Raw genomic sequence first — 20293 nt, 5'->3', positions numbered from 1 at the left:
ATGTATGAAATTACATACACATTTAGAAAAAAACAGTGCAACCTCTGTAGAGCAACACCCTTTGGGAGATACAAATATTGACAGTTATGTAAAGGTTGTTGTTCTGGAGAGGTAAATTTGATAGCATATTTCAACCTAGGGAAATTTTAATAATGTTGTCATAGAGAGGTTTTTGCTCAAGAGAGGGCCGCTCTGGAGAGGTTGTACTGTACGTTGATACTGACCTGCCACTTTCAATAGTGTACACGAGGGACTTCTACCCAGTTAAACCCAAGTCACAAAAATACACATAGATGTCTGGAATTTATAAATGTCAGAATAGACAAGAAAATCATGTTCAAAACAAAATATTTTTTTATACTGTCATATCTTGGACACAAATTTAAATTTGAATTAATATTTGATTAATGGAAAATCCAACATCTGCTCTTTTGCGTTTTTATAAATAATATTTGCTTCTTGAATATTTCACTAATGCACTCAAAAGTAGCAAGCATGATCATCTGAAAGTAGCAGGCATGATCATCTGAAAGTAGCAGACTTTATTATCTGAAAGTTGAAAGTAGCAGGCATGATCATCTGAAAGTAGCAGGCATGATCATCTGAAAGTAGCAGGCATGATCATCTGAAACTAGCAGGCATGATCATCTAACAAGTTGTTAAACATAAATCACTGCACTTCCAAGCACTAAGCACCTATACACACCCAGGATATGTCTCTCGTTCATTCACTACATTTCCGCATTTAAGAAATGCAATATATTACATTGCATTTGTATGAAAAAATACTAATCTTCATGTAAAAACCAGCACTCATAACTACAATGTATCAACTCGGACGGAATTCAAAATCAAATTTTGTGTTTTTTAAGAAATGCGGTTAATTGGAAGAGGGAGATCTTATCTTGGTTTTTGATGATTCATTAATTTCACTTTGTTCAATGGTATTTTATCAAACATCAACAATCCTGACGCCCGTTCTATGGCGTCTAACGGAGTTAGAAAGTTTTTTAAAGGGACGTCGTCTTTCATTGGCTGGTTCGGTAAAACGAATGATAAAATTTCAATCTCTCCTGCATTTGTCTCTATGGCAACGACCTTGAAAAAATGTGTTGGTACGGCAACGTTGTTCTGACCAATCACTTCATATTTTACGTACATCTTTCCGTCTGCTTCTCGTCTGAAATTTGATGGACAGAAGACAAGTTGTTGAAGACCAATTAATGTAACAATCTTAACGTTTTTCATCCAACAGGTTTTTATTAAAAGATATGCAATCAAGGAATCAGCAAGAACACGATGATTGACTTCCATTATAAAATGATTTTGACGCCACTTTCACACTGGCTTCTTGAGCCGGGCGTGTGACCTCCGTGCTTATTGGACAACGCTGGAGTCCAAATGGTTTATTTAATTTCCTTCTGCCTAAGTGCAGTGGTGGTTGACTCAACATCAATGGCACAGAAACATGTTGTGTGCAAATACTGTCCTTTTTACCAGTGGAAGAGCTCTATATCGACAAACAGGTTTCCTACATAAACATGCAAGTAGTGATTTAAAACAGTTAAATTAGCTTTACTTTTTCTTGGGGAGGCATAGACTTTAAATTAACATAGACTGACGGTCAAAACAATTATTTGAAAATAAAAAAAAAAATATCTTAATCTTATCTTTTTAAGTACGTACCTCGGCAAGTAAAGTGGGCCTGTACAGACGTACGTATTTCTGTTTTTACGTGCTATACTTCTTACATATTTCTCCAGGTTATTCCAGATTCCACGGTTGAAACCTTCTCCAACCTAAAATAAGTAAAAATTATGTTGGTGTAAGCAATGCAGTTTGTATGATAATCAGGTATTTACTTAGTGGAGTCGTGACCACTGTGGATATTCCCAACGATTCCTAGAAAAAAAAACTATATAGCACTGCACTCAAAACGGCAATGACAGAATTTAAGTCCTTTGGGCTCTAGTGTTACCAAGACTGGGTCGTACCATACATACTCAGACCCAGAAAGTGGGGTACTGGGGCACAAGATGAAGGTGAAGACTGAGCCGGCAATGCGCGTAGCAGTTGTTGATGGGGGTGTAAGTACAGGAGAGGGAATCCCCTCTTGTAAGATGGATTGGGGGCCTCCTCCTGGAAAATTTTAAAAGTATATGTATGTGACGCTGGCCTCTGGTGTAATTTTGGGTCTAAATTATGAGATCCAAATATCATTCTAGCATAAAACTGCTGTTCTTGTCACTTTTCGGGGGTGTTTTCAGGAGAGAAAACGTGTGTTAACAGAGAGATTCTCGCGCTCGCGTGCTGTTATAACACCTTTTTATATATGCGCATTCCGTGGCAAAGCGTAAACGTCATTCGGCCTTAAAACGGATAATTCAAAACGAAAATGACGTCAAAAACAACTCAGACATTCCCGCGCATTTCGTGGAAATTTAATGACGTTGAGTGACATTGTATTCGTTTATCAGTTTTTACAGGTTTTATGCTAGAATAGCGTTAGAGCATGTTCATTTCGTGTTATAACATCTGCAGAATCCCTCGGGATACGTTGGTACCCCTAACGAGCTCGGGCACCAACCAATCCCTCGGGATTCTGCAGATGTTATAACATGAAAATACATGCGTTATCCCTACATTAATCCTGGAACAACTGATACGTATTAGACCTTCCTGATTAATCTGACCGCAGGAAGAGACCAATACGTACTGATAACGACTTCAATTTGCTGACAACCTCTGTTGGAAGGTACGGGAGGGGTAGTCCCCCTCCAGTTAAGTGGATCTGGATCTTTTTTTAAATATATAGGTATGAAATGATGGCCTCTCTAAACGTTGGTAAGTACAGGTCACTTGTAAGCTTACCTTTATATTTAAAAAAAATCCAGATCCACTTAACTTACCCCCCTGGATCTAGGCGCCTGTAAATATATTGATATTAAATGGCCTAAAAGTTGAAGGCAGTGAAGGCCGATAATTATATATAATACTGATTCGGCGTTGTTAACAAAACTGAACTTGTGCGATTTCCTTTTCTTCTTACGGACATAACAGAAATATTCACGAACAGAAAGTACACTAACCTTTTAATACATTTCAAAATTTGGGAATAGTACAGTGTTATTTATGATTGACTGAACTGATCTCTCGTTACTGTCAGTTGTATTTTTAAAAACAAACAATTTAAAAACCTACCTGCGGAGATATATTACTAAGTGTGAAAGTCTGGTCCATAGCCTGTTGGCTATGTCTGTGATTCCCTGCTGCTGCTAGATGACCTCTGTCATACCCACTGTATTTGTAATCATTCAAATAACTTCTAAATTTCTCATGAATATTTTTGTCTTCAAAGAAATTTGATTTTTTTCTGTCCGCAGTTTGTTTCGACGGCAGTTTATCTGGTGCCAAATGTTCAAACACCCAGTGAGCATTTCTGTTTCTTTTATCGTATGCTAGAACGTAATCATCGAAAACTCGTACATTTTCTAAAGATGGAAATCCGTATTTCATTATCTGTGACGAGTTTGAATTCTGCGCGCTGCCCTGACTAGGCTTGGCTTCGTATGGCGTCAATGAAGATGCATGTAATGTCCAAGGGAAGTAATTCTCCGCTTTCGCATTCGAATACATCCCCGAAGGCTGGTTCATATATCTTTCATATTTGGAGCCGAGGTAAGCACCGATGCCTACTGAGCACGCTGAAATAAAGGGTAGAATATTACCTCGGAACATTCTTGGCACGCACAATAATTAGTCCTCAACGTCCTCAATTCACTACACATGTCAATATTTATGACTGCACCGCCGGATGTGTACGCGAACTAAGATATTATTGTTCTGGGGTGTATTAATAAAATTAAGTTGTGCAATGATTACATGTAGGATGCCACACGATTTGTAATTTTATTAAGTGGTATTATTAGCCATTGTTTCTTTCTTGTATTAAAGATTTGTGTGTTTGATTATTATTAAACGGAAGATGTTGAACTCATTATAGTACGAATACACTGCTCAACCCTGTTGCAATAATGAATGCATCCATATTTATATAAGAGGAGTGCCCAACGAAAATTAGTAAAAAAACACCTGATCGACAACGTAGGAAGACGAAAAGGTCCAGAATGGCATCAACGAGTAAAGGGTCCGTGAAAATATTAGGGATTTATTTTATTTTTGGCCTTATGTTTTATCAGATATTCTATTTTAAGACAATAATATTGATCAACGTAACGAACGTTTAAAAATAAAATGTTCGAATTTCTTTATGTACAGACCTTGTTGAATTGGCCTTACACAAAATGGACAGAATTTCCTATATAATCCTCTTAGACCCTTAGAGGTAGGGAAACTATTGATTCAGTTGCGACCAGTGCAGTTGGTACAGTCCGATCAAGACAGCTTTTAACAGTTGATGGTACTGTCCAAATTGAAAGATGAACAAGTTCATTATAGAAATTTAGCAGAGTAAGGGTTTATTTATTGCTTATTCAGGGCCCTTACTCGAATACTTGTAAGGTCATAGTGCTAGATATAGCATGTTAACAGAAAGGAAGTGTCTAGCTGTAACCGGAGGCGCCTAGCCTGCATTCTAGCCGTTCGTTTTATTTACTGAAAAATCAGTAATCTATCTATTCGAGATGATGAAAAATACACATTGGTATGTATTCACACAATATTTTGTTTACAGATAAGTATTGATATATTAAGTAAATAACAGTTAAAACTATATAAAATCATTACTTATTCATTAAGAAATCACTTACCGGGCGGCTAGAAAATCCCCTGAGGATTTGCTAGCCGTCCGGTAACCCGACGGCTAGAACGCAAGCTAGGCATCTGGTAACAGGACGCCTAGACACTTCCTAACAGAAAGGCAAACAGGCTGGGGATCACCACAAACCTAAATTCATAACTTTATCATGACATCACCGTACATCAGGGGTCCTAACTGACCAATCAGAGCTGCATTTTCAAGTACCTGCCAGTTTCCACTTGGGTATAACGAAGTATATTTACAATGAACATATAGTGACTTTAGAAATAAATATACACTATTTTAGAAATCAAATTAAGATTGCACATGCCCCAGATGATGCTACAAACAACAAAATTTTGAAGTTTCATTTAAATATGATATGGACTTTATACCGTTATTTAAGTTTAAAGTTTGAGATTTTACACAACGAGTCTATGATAAAGTCCGAGTAAAATTTGATCCAAGCGAAATTAGAATCATTGATTCATTCCGCAATGTTTTGGACATGTTAAAATTATGAATTGGAAAAGTAAACGCAAATAGATTAAATTTCAGTGTGTAGACATTTAAGTCATACGACGTAAATAGTGCTGCTATTTAGTGTACCTTACCCCAGTGTTGTTCATAAGCATGCTATTCATTATTCTGTGATGGTGGATATTTGGAGATCTACTCATTCTACGTAATCTGACAGTTCTTCCAGATGGGAGGTTTTGATCTGAAGATAATAGATAAGGCGGGGAAATTCAGAGATGTTTTAAGGTCTTTTTAAAATGTTTCGAAACCTCCAGTAGGATGAAATTTTATTTTATGTTTCCACGCCTCAGGCCATTGTCTTTCATAAAATGTATACGAAACTGTTCAGAAGAAGCGGAAGAGGCATTCAAGGGTGACTCTTATATCATATAAATTTATGCACTTTCAACTTTCCACATTCTATAAACTTTCCACGTTCTATTTTGTAGAGATACTTCTTTTTCAAAAATACTTTGACATTATATGTATAGCTATTGTGTGCTTAACATTATGTCTCAAGGTACTACAATGTTGAAAATGTTACAAAACATGTACATTTAAATTTTTTTTCAAAATTTGCAAAATGAAAGTGAAAGTAGAGCCTTTTTCTATTAATTTCTATAATTTGATAACTTCTTGTATTTTTGACTGCAAGGTAGGAATATTTTTTCAGAAGAGGAGCACAGATAGCATGTCCAGAGCATCCAGACACACCTCTTGTAGAAGATTATCATGCAGGTGACTTGATATGCCCAGAGTGTGGGCTTGTTGTAGGGGACAGGTTTGTTTTTCTCTTACATTACTTTATAAGTTCCTATGTAAATTGAATGCTATGAAGTATGAAATCTAAAGAAAATTCATGTATTCAAATATGAAATAGCCAATTTAGCCCAGACAGGGAAAAAAATTGAATTAATTCACAGGAATTTTTTACTTTCCGTGATTTCAGAGTAGTAGACGTTGGAACAGAATGGAGAACATTCAGTAATGAGAAAAGTAACAAAGATCCTTCAAGAGTTGGTGCTGCAGAGGTTTGTATGTTTTCTTTTGCTGTTGTAGCTTAAAGGGATGCATTTCCACATTTATGCCATTTGTTTAAAGGCACTGACCTCTAGACTTTGGCTTAAAATGTTCTTTCTTTAAAATTGAAGTCTGGTCATATTATGAAAATTACAACAGGAGCTTTTGTTTCTAAACTACTTTATAAAAAGCAAACATGCCCAAGTCGGAAATCAAACACAGGCTGCCACCACAACCTCTGGTACCTGTTTCAAACACTTTAAATTTTGATTGGAAAAAATAGAAATAAAAATCCAACTAATTCTGATGTGTTTCCACAACATATAATCTGTCAGTATGTCAGTAACTTAAGTTTCAAAGCCTTCTTAAAAATATAACAATAATTTTCAAATATCTAAAAAAATATTCTTTTTTGTTATTTTTGAACGATCTAGAGGTCAGTACCTTTAAAATGCAGAAAGAACATTTTGTGTAAATAATTTGAAATAAAATGGTAAAAGCAGTTTTTAGCAACAGAATGTACCCATTTATGTAGTTGACACTTATTGATGGCTTGCCAGTCAATAGTCAAAACTATTTGTCTGCGGTTTGAAGCAAACCGCTCAATAAGACTTAGTGTTTATTACATGTCATTAGAAATAAATGTCACTTTTTTCTCTCTCAATTTTTGACTTCAGTCGAGAATTTTTTTTTTCAACTATTGACAGGTCACTAACACAACTTATGGACAGGTGATTTATATAAGGATTAAAGAATCATAATAGGTCACTCAGCACCTTGTTCATGTAAAATAGAACCTTTAAAACTTGTATTTATATCATTATTATCCCATTTAAATAGGATTTTCAGTTTCTATAACATGTATTCTGTCCAAGATATACTAGTAAAAACAGGCACTGGGTTATTTGAAACAGTACTCTTAGATAAAGATTCAAGTTTTTGAATTGATAACTTCATAAATCCATTTTAATTGCTAACATATAAAAAGATGACCAGCGGACATCTTCACATTTGTAATTTCAGAATCCATTGTTAGAAGGTGGAGATTTATCAACAATGATTGCATTGGATCCAAAAGATACACAAATGGATGAATTTGGTAAACCTATGTACAGAAACAGACGTACAGTAAGTAGCTTGTGATTCTTAGCATGGCTATTTTAAGAATAGGTAGAGGTATAAGCCTATATGGACTCACCCGTGCATCCCAAGTTGGTTAAGTTTTTGTATGTAAGTTGGTATCTCAGTACCCACTTATGGGAATGGATTGAAACTTCATACACTTGTCCACTGTCATGAGCTGATATGCATTGTACAGGTTCCATAACCCTGTTTTGCATTTTTACAAAATTATGTCCCTTTTTTGACTTTTATATTCATTCAATTGACAGAGCTGTTGAATAGTCCAGCTTGTATCTGTTTTACTATAGGGGTGTATAGAAATTACCGTATTACATGTTACTATTTATAGATGAACAGTGCAGACAGAGCATTACTTAACGCATTCCGAGAAATCACACAGATGGGTGACAGATTGAATCTACCTAAAATGGTGGCAGTAAGTCATGTTTGAAATACTTTGTATAATTTTACTTTCCCAAACTATATATTCCTGTTACTAATTTAGGTGCAGATTGAGCTGGAACCAGGAATTGTTCCATCTTTAACTTGGAGGCATTGTCTAACATTTGAACGAAATTCTAGATTATTCTGCTGGAGATATTTCATAACTAGCCATTTTGTTCTGTGTCTCAGTTTCATGTAGGGAAGTCGATGGTACCATGCAGAGGTGAATTCGTGGAATTCAAATTTCAGAGATGATTAAATGTGAATTTTATTTGTTCATTGTGGTTTAATTTAACCAAAGAATCAGCCAAAAGTAATACTTCCTGAATAGCATTGATTTCACTGTGTAATTTTCCCCCAAAACACTAATTTAGATGTAAGGTTTTTTAGGTCTAATTAGAATAGTGAAATAACATGAAAAAATGTTTTATTTACATGTCTATAGGATAATCTTAAAAGCATGATAAACATTTTGTTTATATCCACACAGGATAATAGTATAAAACATGAAAAATATTTTGTTTTTATCCACATAGGATTATAGTAAAAAGCATGAGAAATGTTTTGTTCATATCTACACAAGATAATACTTGCAGTACAAACTTGAAAAGAAACAACTTTTTTTTTTAATCTACTCAGGGTAATAGAATTGTTCATGTCAAATATTTATATCTATGCAGGATAGAGCAAGCACACTATTTAAACAAGTAAATGACACAAAGTCTTTGAAGGGACGAAGTAATGATGCAGTTTGTTCAGCATGTATGTACATAGCCTGTAGACAGGAAGGGGTACCTAGAACATTTAAAGGTATGAGATTTTATTTGGATATGTGTACAGTATATCAAACATTCTTAACCTGCTAGAGCCCTCCGTGGCTGAGTGGTTAAGATCTCTGACTTAATCATTTGCCACTCACAGCTGTGGGTTCCAATGTGGTTAGAGTGTAGAATTCTTTCATTTTAGGAAGTCATCCAGCTGGCCTGGAGAAGGTCGGTGGTTCCGCCCAGGTGCCTATCATGTCTGAAATAATGCTCAGGAGGGGACAGCTAGGGTCATTTTCAACCATCAAATGCTAGAAAGTCCTAAATGACCTATTATTGTTGGTTTGATGTTAAACCCAACGCAAAACAGAATCTTTACAGGCAGATATCAGTGTAAGTTTTATATACCTATGGACGTACATGTCCACATGTTGTTTTCTCCTGGAGTGAGTCACAGTGGATGTAGTTCTTCATTGTTTCTTTATGACAAGTCGTGCATTTGTAATATTGAATTGTGATTTTATAAGTATGGTATGTAAGTTGAAAACCGTTGTTTGGAGGTACTATCTTTTTTCCTTCAATGAGTTAGTGCACATTTTTAATTTCTGTTAAATTGTAGTTTTTCATGTTCAGATTGAAATTTAAATCAAGATACACTAAGAAATTTCTGCAAATAAAACAACAGGGTCTTGTGTTTGAATTTTTGCTTAATTGCTTTGAAAACTATGGACCTCAGATAAGTTTTTATAGTGGATAGTGTGCGGGAAATCACAATTATAATAACAGAGAAACTTCTACACTGTAGATTTTAATAAAACTTTTCGCACTTGTAAATTTACATATTGTCTTTCATTTGATTAAATAAAATAAACTTTCATGTTTTCATACATGTTAAACTACCTTATAAGCAACTTTATATTCATTACAAATTAAACAGCAAAATTACTGAATTAGTTAAGCAGTGTCACATTACTAAATTTATTTCAGAAATTTGTGCTGTATCAAAAGTGTCCAAGAAGGAAATTGGTAGAGTTTTCAAATTGATTTTGAAGACACTTGAAACGAATGTAGAGCTTATCACAACAGGAGATTTTATGGTAAGTGTCTGGGAATTGGACTTTATTGAGGTCTATTTGAAACTTTGATTTTGGAAACCCAGTGTAAGATAACCACAGCTGCAGATAAGGTGTGTATTTGCTTGAATAGGCAAAAAAAACAACAAATAGGCGGGTATATCACACATTCATTAAATGCGTACATCCAATAGGTACAAACTAATGTTTGCAATGCGCAGACTGGTTTATTTAAATATTTCCATCATGCTGGCTGCTGTTTGCGAATGTGGAGCGTTCCGTTTAATTTTGTCCATTAGGGCATTTTTAGTTAAGTGGTGTAAACCAGTGTGGATGGCCTCCGATACAATATCTGCTTTCAGGTTTGGAAAATTAAAATTCTTTTAAACCTGTTTCGATATGCAATTGATTTTCTGGAAAAAAAGGCCAATTGCCATTTGAAAAAAAAATCGATTAAACAAAATTTAAAGGGGTAAATTAGGTCATTAAGCAATAGTAAAATGAAATACGCAATTACCTGAATAGTAAAGTGGTAATTACCCAATTTCAACAAAAGCTTATCTGTAGCTCTTATATATTATTTCATGCTGTGGTTAATTTCTTTGAATGGATATTTTTTAGCATTTAAGCAAATTAATTGTAGTGTCGGCTAGTCAAAGGACATGGATACAACTGACTTGAAGCTGGTAAAAATGTGGAATATTATCTTTTCTATGATTTTCAAACTTAGAACCGACTTACAGCGATTTAGAATACTGTAAACTCATTAATTTTTGTGAGGGACTAGTTTTCATGATTATGTGTTTTAGTGAATAAGCAAAGTTAATAACGCCACAAGAACTTGCCAGTTGAACTCAATCCTTTGCTCTGTTACTTCCATTAATGTCAAAGATTAACAAATTTACTTTTCAAGTCTTATTTGCAGTTTAAATGAATTGTCTGGTATGTATTTTTCAGTCAAGATTCTGTTCAAATTTGAGCTTATCATCAAAGATACAGAAAGCTGCAACACACATTGCACGGAAAGCTGTGGACATGTATTTGGTACCAGGGTAAGTTTGGCCAGGAACCGAAAGAGGAGTTCTCTGAGAATTCTCTGTTTGCTAGAAGATGAAATAGTTTGTCCACCACCTCTAGTTTTTGTGTAAAAATTGGCAATTACTTGCTTAGAACAGGTTAGTATTGGCTCAGAATCAAGGAACACCGGTTTAGGCTAACTGCCTTCCATAAAATAATTGAAATACTGTTGAAAGATGTTGCTAAGCCTAAAAGAAAAAAGATCACATTTATTCTGTCGGTTGTGAAAGAAAAAGATAGGTATCTATTTGAAATTAACAGAAATTTTTTGGAATTACAATTCTTACATCAAACTTTGTGGCATGTATCTAAATACAGTAGTGAAATTTAATATTTTGTAAATAGAAAGTTTTCTTCATGCATTTCCCATAGTAGCACCAGATGATAGACACTCAAAACTAAGGCCACAATTCGATTTTCAACTGTGGAATACATTAAAACCAGTATATATTGTATTAACAATATCTTTCACTCATGCAATTTTACTTGTGACTACAGATGTTTGCTTTGTCTTCTGCTGCAACAAATATCTTTCACTCATGCTATTAGTTTGTTTACAGGAGAAGTCCAGTATCTGTAGCTGCAGCAGCTATATATATGGCCTCACAAGCTTCAGAAGATAAGAAAACGCAAAAAGGTAATTTATTACATGTTTGTTTATCAGTTAAATATCAAAATGGAAGTGTTGAATATATCTGGTATCTTAGTAGAAAATATCAGATATATTTCACTGGTACTGGACTAAAATTTAAAGCATTGAAAAGGCATAAGAATAAAGAAAGCTTAATTGTTTGACACGTTAGATTCAAATGTCTGTCACTCTTGGATATCTTGATCTTTTGCAACCGGTAAAACAGTTATCTTCTGTGTATTTGAAGTTGTAAGTTCATTTCAAGCAAGCCTAACCATTTAGTTGAAGTTTCAGTGTATTATAAATTTCTTCTACCTGTGTTCTCTCTGTTTCATGTGAGAAGGTTGTTGTGAATAACTTGGTAGTTCAGTTGATACAAATACATAGCTAGTTAAAACACCTTGATATTGTATTTTATCAATGTTTGCATTATGTAAGGAGGCCTCTTTGGTCAAACGGTTTAGAGGACCTCTGGTTGAGAGGCTAGGAACCTATATGGTTAAGTGGTTATTGGGGCCTCTGGTTGAGATGTTAGGGGTCTCTGTGGTTTAGAGGACCTCTGGTTGAGAAGCTAGGTGCCTTTGTGGTCAAGTGGTTTAGAGGGGCTAGGAACCTCTGTGGTCAAGTTGTTTAAAGGATCTCTTGTGGAGAGGATAGGAACCTCTGTGGCCCTTGGTTTAGAGGACCTCTGGTTGAGAGGCTAGGAATCTCTGTGGTCAGGTGGTTTAAAGGACCTCTTGTGGAGAGGATAGGAACCTCTGTGGTCATTGGTTTAGAGGACCTCTGGTTGAGAGGATAGGGCCTCTGTGGTCAAGTGGTTTAGAGGAGCTCTGGTTGAGAGGCAGGGAACCTCTGTGGTCAATTTGTTTAGGGGACCTCTGGTTGAGAGGCTAGGGACCTCTGTGATCAAGTGGTTTAGAGGACCTCTGGTTGAGAGGTTAGGGCCTCTGTTGGCAAGTGGTTTAAAGGACCTCTGGCTGAGATACTAGGGGCCGCTGTGGTCAAGTAGTTAAGAGGACCTCTGGTTTAGAGGTTAAGGGCCTCAGTGGTCAAGTGGTTTAGAGGACCTCTGGTTGAGAGGTTTGGGGCCTCTGTGGTCAAGTAGTTTAGAGGACCTCTGGTTGAGAGGCTAGGGGCCTCTGTTGTCAAGTGGTTTAAAGGACCTCTGGTTGAGATACTAGGGGCCTCTGTGGTCAAGTAGTTTAGAGGACCTCTGGTTTAGAGGTTAAGGGCCTCAGTGGTCAAGTCGTTTAGAGGACCTCTGGTTGAGATGTTAAGGGCCTCTGTGGTCAAGTGGTTTAGAGGATATCTGGTTGAGAAGTTAGGGGCCTCTGTGGTCAATTGGTTATTGGGGCCTCAGTAGTAAAGTGGTTCAGATGGCCTCCGGTAGAATGGTAGGGCAGGTTCCGTGGTCCATTTGTTAGTGGACCTCTGGTTGAGAGGTTAGGGGGCTTCTGTGTAAGTGGTTAGTGGAGCCTGTTATCAAATGGTTGAATTCCACCACCAAGTCACATGCTTCTCACCTCTAGGATTTAGCCCTGTTTGTGTTGTCATATGAGAAAGTCTACACCTGAAACATTTCCTGGAGGAGCACCTGTAGTCTTTCTCGAATTGCTCACCTGACCTAGTTCTTACCCAGATAACTTAGTATCTAATTTGGCATAGATTTCATAGGGACAAACATTTTAACAATGTTTTATGTAAATCAGGTACATCATTAACCAAGTTTTTCAATGATTGACCTGGTGGCATAGCTTGTGTGTGATATAAAAAAGGAAGGGCCCAGGGGTGAGGATATTTGATTTTGAAAAACTTGGTTTCTTTTTGATTGCAGAAATAGGAGATATTGCAGGCGTTGCAGAGGTCACTATAAGGCAGGCGTACAAATTGATGTATCCGAAAGCGCATGAACTATTTCCTGAGGACTTCAAGTTTGCAACACCTATAGAACAGCTTCCGACACAGTGAACACAGTGCTGGACTTTACTTTATAAATTTTTAATTCATTCCTTAGGAGGACAGAATTATAAGGGTGATTGTTAGATATAAATATAATTCCACTGCAGTGGAATTCCACTTGCACACAGACGCCAGCTCACTCAAGCAATTGATGAGGTTTTCTGCCTATTAAGGCTATTTTGTAGCGGGTTTATTCTTTTGGAATGATTAATTTTCACAGTATTATTTCTGTCTGGTGTTTGAACAGCTGGTTGGTCGAATGGAAAATAAATTGGTTGTTGCTTATTTTTTCGAGGGTATACAGTAGTATTAAATTTTCACAGATTTTCTAACTTGCTTTATACGGTTTATCTAATATAAAATCATTGCCCAGAAGCAGTATGGCATACAGAGAGAGATATTTATATATAATATATATATATAGTATTTTCTGGGAAAAGTGTAATTTTTTAAAAAAAAATTTACAAATGTAAATGGTCCAAGGATATTAAACTGAAATGCCGAATTATAAATAACTTTCAAGCACATCATTTTTTGTTAAAGCAAAAGTGTGGGGTTATATTGTGGGGGTTGTTTAAAAAAATTGTATATTTCCTAGTGGTAGGAATGGGGTCATTTTGAACTATATCGTTTTTTTGTTTTTAATTGACTAAAATAACACAATTACACTGGGGAATAATAGGGAATTGACAAACACAAAACAACTGTTATGTTTATCTCATTCATTATTACATTACAAAGAAGACCTTTATGACAAAGAGGACATTTTTATGGGAAACAAAAATAGATATGTATATCATTATGGAGAGTAAACATTATATAAAAGATTCCTATGAATAAATTGAATGAAGGATCACCAGCTTTTCTATTTTGTTAACTCCTGGAATCCTCAATACTAGTAGTGCTTTCACTGGCAGAGGGGTAAGGGTCACTAGCTTTGAATCACCACTTGCCTCTCACCTCCAAGTTCTGCTCCTGTGGTCATGTGAGGAAACCATCCAGTTGACTTGCAGGATGCCCAGAACTAGAACAAGAGGTCCAAATGGGCCTTAGTCAGCCATCTGAAGAAAACCGTAACCAACTGACTTTGCTTCTAGCTAGGTTTGAAAATCTTTTAAGCTGTTCATTAAAACAAGTTATTTTTATGCCCCCGAAGGGAGGCATATAGTTTTTGAACCGTCTGTCAGTCTGTCCGCAATTTTCGTGTACGGTCCATATCTTTGTCATCGATGGATGGATTTTCAAATAACTTGGCATGAATATGTACCACAGTAAGATGACGTGTCGCGCGCAAGACCCAGGTCCGTAGCTCAAAGGTCAAGGTCACACTTAGACATTAAAGGATAGTGCATTGATGGGCGTGTCCGGTCCATATCTTTGTCATTGATGGATGGATTTTCAAATAACTTAGCATGAATGTGTACCACAGTAAGACGACGTGTCGCGCGCAAGACCCAGGTCCGTAGCTCAAAGGTCAAGGTCACACTTAGACTTTAAAGGATAGTGCATTGATGGGCGTGTCCGGTCCATATCTTTGTCATCGATGGATGGATTTTCAAATAACTTGGCATGAATGTGTACCACAGTAAGACGACGTGTCATGCGCAAGACCCAGGTCCGTAGCTCAAAGGTCAAGGTCACACTTAGACGTTAAAGGTCATTTTTCATGATAGTGCATTGATGGGCGTATCCGGTCCATATCTTTGTCATTCATACATGGATTTTAAAATAACTACGCATGAATGTGTGACACAGTAAGACACATCAATGCTCCAAAGTTTGATGAAAACCCACCAAGGAGTTAAGGAGGTTAGTTAACAGTATTTCTAATTTTAACTCGAGCAGTCCCCAAATTGAACAAATTTTGGAGAGGACCTTGTAATGATGCTACAGACCAGGCTTGATGATAATCCATGTGTGGTTTATGAGAAGTCATTAAAAGGTATTTTTAGCTCACCTGAGCAATGCTCAGGTGAGTTTTTCTGATCGCTCCATGCCCGGCGTCCGTCGTCTGTCGTCTGTCAACATTTAGCTTGTGTATGCGATAGAGGCTGTATTTTTCAGTTAATCTTCATGAATATTGGTCAGAATGATAACCTTGATGAAATCTAGGCCGAGTTCGAAAATGGGTCATCTCGGGTCAAAAACTAGGTCACTAGGTCAAATCAAAGAAAAACCTTGTGTATGCGATAGAGGCTGTATTTTTCAATTATTCTTCATGAGTATTTGTCAGAATGATAACCTTGATGAAATCTAGGCCGAGTTCGAAAATGGGTCATCTCGGGTCAAAAACTAGGTCACTAGGTCAAATCAAAGAAAAACCTTGTGTATGCAATAGAGGCTGTATTTTTCAACTGATCTTCATGAAATTTAGCCAGAATGATAACCTTAATAAAATCTAGGCCGAGTTCGAAAATGGGTCATCTGGGGTCAAAAACTAGGTCACTAGGTCAAATCGAAGAAAAACATTGTGTATGCAGTAGAGATGTATTTTTCAATTGATCTTCATGAAATTTGGTGAGAGTGATTGCCTTGATGAAATCTAGGTAGAGTTTGAATATGGGTTATCTGAGGTCAAAAACTAGGTCACTAGGTCAAATTAAAGAAAAATCTTGTGTATGCGATAGAGACTGTTTTTTTCAATTGATTTTTATGAAATTTGATCAGGATGATTGCCTTAATGAAATCTAGGTCGAATTTGAATATGGGTCATCTGAGGTCAAAAACTAGGTCACTTGGTCAAATCAAAGAAAAAACTTGTGTATGTGATAGAGGCTGTATTTTTCAATTGATCTTCATGAATTATGGTCAGAATGATTGCCTTGATAAAATCTAGGTCGAGTTTGAACATGGGTCATCTAGGATCAAAAACTAGGTCATATCTAAGAAAATGCTTGTTTTATCGCAAGAGACCAATTTTTTGGTCCAATCTTAATGAAAATTGGTCAAAATATTTGTTTCCATGAAATCACTAGGTCAAACATGTTTTACACTGTTATGGTGTGTTTCTTAGGTGAGCGACCTAGGGCCATCTTGGCCCTCTTGTTAATTTTAACTCTAGTGCCCCTAAAAGGGACCAACTGCCCCCATCTGAATAAAACTGGGATAGGACCGAATGATGCTATAGACCAAGTTTGATGAAGATCCATGAAGAAGTCTTTAATGTATTTCTATTTTTAGCTCTAGCGGCTCCCAAATGCCCCCAATCAAACTAATTTGAGAAAGGACCTAATAATGATCCACTAAATCAGGTTTAATGAAAATCCATCAAACAGTTCATGATATGAAGTCATTTAAAGGTATTTCTATTTTTAGCTTGTCTGATTTTTTAACAAGAGTGCCAGACTGTCACAAAATACACCCGTCTTAAATATTCAGTTAAGTATCATAAAGGTAATAATGTTGATGTTGTATGCCTTGTTAACCCCCCCCCCCCCCCCCCCCCAAAAAAAAAAGAGTAAAAAGGAATCAAGTATTTGGGATGAAATTGACAATTGGATTAAACCTGTTTGAATGGACAAGGCTAATTTTGCAGATTTCGAGTAATTCAAGGGCCATAATTCCAAGAGTGCCTGGGGCAATTTGGGTGGTTTTTGAACTTAGCCAAGATATTACATGCCCACAAACATTGTCAGCAAGTTTGTTGAAGATTGGATGAAAACTGTTCGACTTAAAAGTGCGGACAAGGCTTAATTCGCAGTTTCTTGAGTAATTCTAGAGTGCCTAGGACGATTTGGGTGGTTATCCAACTTGGCCGAGATATTATGCCCACAAACATTGTCAGCAAGTTTGGTGAAGATCCGATGAAAACTGTTCGACTTAAAAGAGCGGACATGCTTTGGACGCCGCTTGCCACGGGTGTTCACGTAATATGCCCCGCTCTTTCAGAGACAGGCGTATAAAAAGAGCTAGAAGGAATCAAGGTATTTGTGAGGTTCCATGTGACAATCAGATCAAAACTGTTTGAATGGACAAGGCTAATTCCGCAGTTTTTCGGACAATTCAAGGGCCATAATCAAAGAGTGCCAGGGGCGATTTGGGTGGTTATCGAACTTGGCCAAGATATTATGCCCACAAACATTGTCAGCAAGTTTGGTGAAGATCGGATGAAAACTGTTCGACTTAAGAGAGCGGACATGCTTTGGATGCCAACCACCCGCCCACCACGGGTGTTCACATAATACATCCCGCTCTTTCAGAGACAGGCGTAGGCGTATAAAGAATCTACAAGGTATTGTCGTCACTTGATTGTCATTGTTGGTGTCTGCGTTTGTTAAATTTTTTGTTTACCATCATTAAGGGGACTACATAGGCCAAGAACCATAACTCTATGCAAAGTCGGGGGATCTTATCTCCTCGGCCATGTAGGCTTCTCACATAATCTTGCGATTCAATTTAAAGAATATGAAATTTGCATAGTCTAAATATTAGTAAGCCAAACTTAGGCGGTTCTTTCCTTCAAATAGTATAAATCATCACAAGATATTTTGTGTAACTGGTGATGTTGAGATTTAAATCTATATTTTTAGGGTCAAATGTCAAAGTTGGAGTATATTGTTGTTTATTTAACTTAGGCATTTGCCTTCAAAAAATGTTTGTAATACTTCTAAACATGCATTTTATGTGAAGCAAGTACCCTCAAGTGTTAAAATAATTTTCAGCAGATGCTTTTTACTTTAATAATAAAGGTGTCTGCTACAATACTTTAGTTGAGGTACAGATACCCATCTTAACATAACTTTTTGGGGGAACAAAATGAAATGACAAATAACCTGAAATAATAGTTTAATACCATCTTATACATCACAGAAACCAGCTGAACATAAAATACTTGACATGGGTGAATGTCGAACATTTGTAAAACATGAGTCGCTTATGGTGTGTTCAGTGATAAGATAAAACTTGGCAAGTTGCAATAGCAAAGTGTAAACAGTTTTAAAGATATATCCTGAATTACAGTTAAAAATACATGTACATTTGTATACTAAAATTATCAAAGAAACAAACACAAAGTCCTAACAGAGCACCACTTGATTTAAAATTCTGTCCAAAGTCTGAAGGCTCAAAATGCATAAATCCATACAACTGATAACATGAAGATGTTTAGAATGACTACATGATTATGTATTTCCAGTTTCCATTCACTTGCAATGAGACCTAAGGTATCAGTATGTTTCCAGAGTGACAGCAAATTTCATATAAGGTTCTTGAAATCACTTGTGACATACGGTAAAATCATTCATATTCGTCAGGGACTAATTTTCGTGGATTTCGTGGTGGAGTCAATCAACAACATTTAATCCCAACAAACAAGTAAAATTCAAATTTATCTTATGTTCGAAAGTTGAAATCCACAATTCATATCCCCACGAATTTGCAGTTTTGACCAAAACCACGAAATTACATGCCCACGAAATTAAATGATTTTAAAGTACTAGAAGAGTACTGGTACATTCACAGTATGCATAAAGTATTAATAAGTATACAGTTAAATGCATTTGTAATAAAAAAAGATCATTTGCTGCTGTGCATTGAGAAATATGAAGTTTTCTCCTCCTGGAATTGACAAAGACATCTTGTCTGAAAATTGTTCATTTAGTTTACATTAATTTCATTTTAGCTTGAACGTGATGAAAGCTTCAAGCTTATCTGAACCACTCTCTAGTCTCATTTCTTGGAAAAAAATCAGTACTGGTGTCATATCGGAAGGCATGATAGTCACCCAGTGTTCATTTAGTGGCATGTAAACAAGAACAAACATGGAAACTAACAAGAGCTGTCACTAATGGTGACAAATGCCCCTGCAGCGCCTTGACCTTTGACCTGGTGACCTTGACCTTTGACCCCAAAGTCAGTAGGGGTCGTGTACTCAATAAGTACTATCAGCATGTGAAGTTTGAAGGTCCTGGGTGCAGTGGTTCGCGAGTAAAGTGCCTTCATGCAAAAAGTTAATGTTGTGACGAACAGACGGACAGTTGAAAACTAATATGCCTCCCTTTGGGGGCATAAAAATACTTGTAAAATTTATAAAGATTCATAAATAAAAGATGCTGATCACATATTCTACTAAAAGTCCCGACATTGTTCATACCAAACAAAATGGCTTTGGTCTGCAATATAAATTAAACCAGACAGCTATTCAGATTCCTAAAGACAAAAAGAATGTTAACTCTGGATGGAGTCATGGTTAATTCGACTGTTCAATTTGGGAAAATATATTTTAGTATAAAATTGCAAGTCAATGTATGGTAATTACCAGATATCATTTGATATTTCAGAACAGAAATCAGTATCAAATTGACTTCCTTGTATTTCTGGTACACTGATAAATCCCTACAATTAACACAAAATGAGGGAAATCTAGGTCTATACAACAGACATTAAGTAAACATAAAATGAAACCTGAATTATCATTGACCTAACATTTGGATAAATAGAAAATGACCAATTCAAAATGCAAAACTAAACAAAACATATTTATTTATCTTGGTTTTACGGCGCACCAACATAGTATAGGTTAATAGGTTATACCAACATAGTATAGGTTAATAGGTTACATGGCGCCAAACAGGACTACAAATTTTGGTTCCACACCTCATTTACATCGAAATAAAAAAAAAAAAAAAAAAAAAATTTAGGTAAAACTGCTATTTTTTTGTAATATATCTTACTCAAATAAAAATTCTTGCCATTCTGGGCAAACTGCATTTCATTCACTGTATAAAAGGAAAATGCAAGCACATATAAATTACAGAAATCAAAATAATTCTACATACATTAGCACCATTTTATGTAACAAGAATGAAAGAAATAAAATTTTACAAAGTACTTACCTCTTCATGAACAAATGGCAACCAATTACAATGGGACAAATGGCAACCCATTACAATGGGACAGGAAAGCTCCAACAAATAAGGATGATACG

At 36.1% G+C, this 20293-nt stretch overlaps 2 protein-coding genes across 3 annotated transcripts; one reads left to right on the top strand and one right to left on the bottom strand.

Moving 5' to 3' along the window:
* Positions 1 to 331: 331 nt before the first annotated feature.
* On the bottom strand, positions 332 to 3825 carry LOC123551971 (endonuclease G, mitochondrial-like). The gene is made up of 3 exons (XM_045341306.2): positions 3202 to 3825; positions 1687 to 1799; positions 332 to 1180 (listed from the first exon to the last, which is right to left on the bottom strand). Exons 1-3 carry the CDS (start codon positions 3736 to 3738, stop codon positions 901 to 903), a joined length of 930 nt encoding a protein of 309 aa, XP_045197241.1. The 5' UTR covers positions 3739 to 3825; the 3' UTR covers positions 332 to 900.
* A 49-nt stretch (positions 3826 to 3874) lies between these two features.
* On the top strand, positions 3875 to 14224 carry LOC123551964 (transcription initiation factor IIB-like). Of its 2 annotated transcripts, none has more exons than XM_045341294.2 (10): positions 3875 to 3903; positions 5952 to 6059; positions 6228 to 6309; positions 7322 to 7426; positions 7770 to 7856; positions 8545 to 8674; positions 9616 to 9725; positions 10659 to 10753; positions 11339 to 11415; positions 13244 to 14224. In XM_045341294.2, the coding sequence occupies exons 1-10, from the start codon at positions 3875 to 3877 to the stop codon at positions 13375 to 13377; spliced, it is 957 nt and encodes a 318-aa protein (XP_045197229.1). In that variant the 3' UTR covers positions 13378 to 14224. The 2 variants fall into 2 exon arrangements, with proteins under 2 accessions (XP_045197229.1, XP_053381051.1); XM_053525076.1 differs by lacking the exon at positions 3875 to 3903 and adding an exon at positions 4001 to 4147.
* Positions 14225 to 20293: the final 6069 nt, after the last annotated feature.

The sequence above is a fragment of the Mercenaria mercenaria genome, chromosome 15 (genome assembly GCF_021730395.1).
Source record: "Mercenaria mercenaria strain notata chromosome 15, MADL_Memer_1, whole genome shotgun sequence".
In the NCBI taxonomy this organism is placed as follows: domain Eukaryota; kingdom Metazoa; phylum Mollusca; class Bivalvia; order Venerida; family Veneridae; genus Mercenaria; species Mercenaria mercenaria.
Note: the sequence above shows the minus strand (reverse complement) of the source record. Positions and strands in the feature narration are given on the sequence as shown.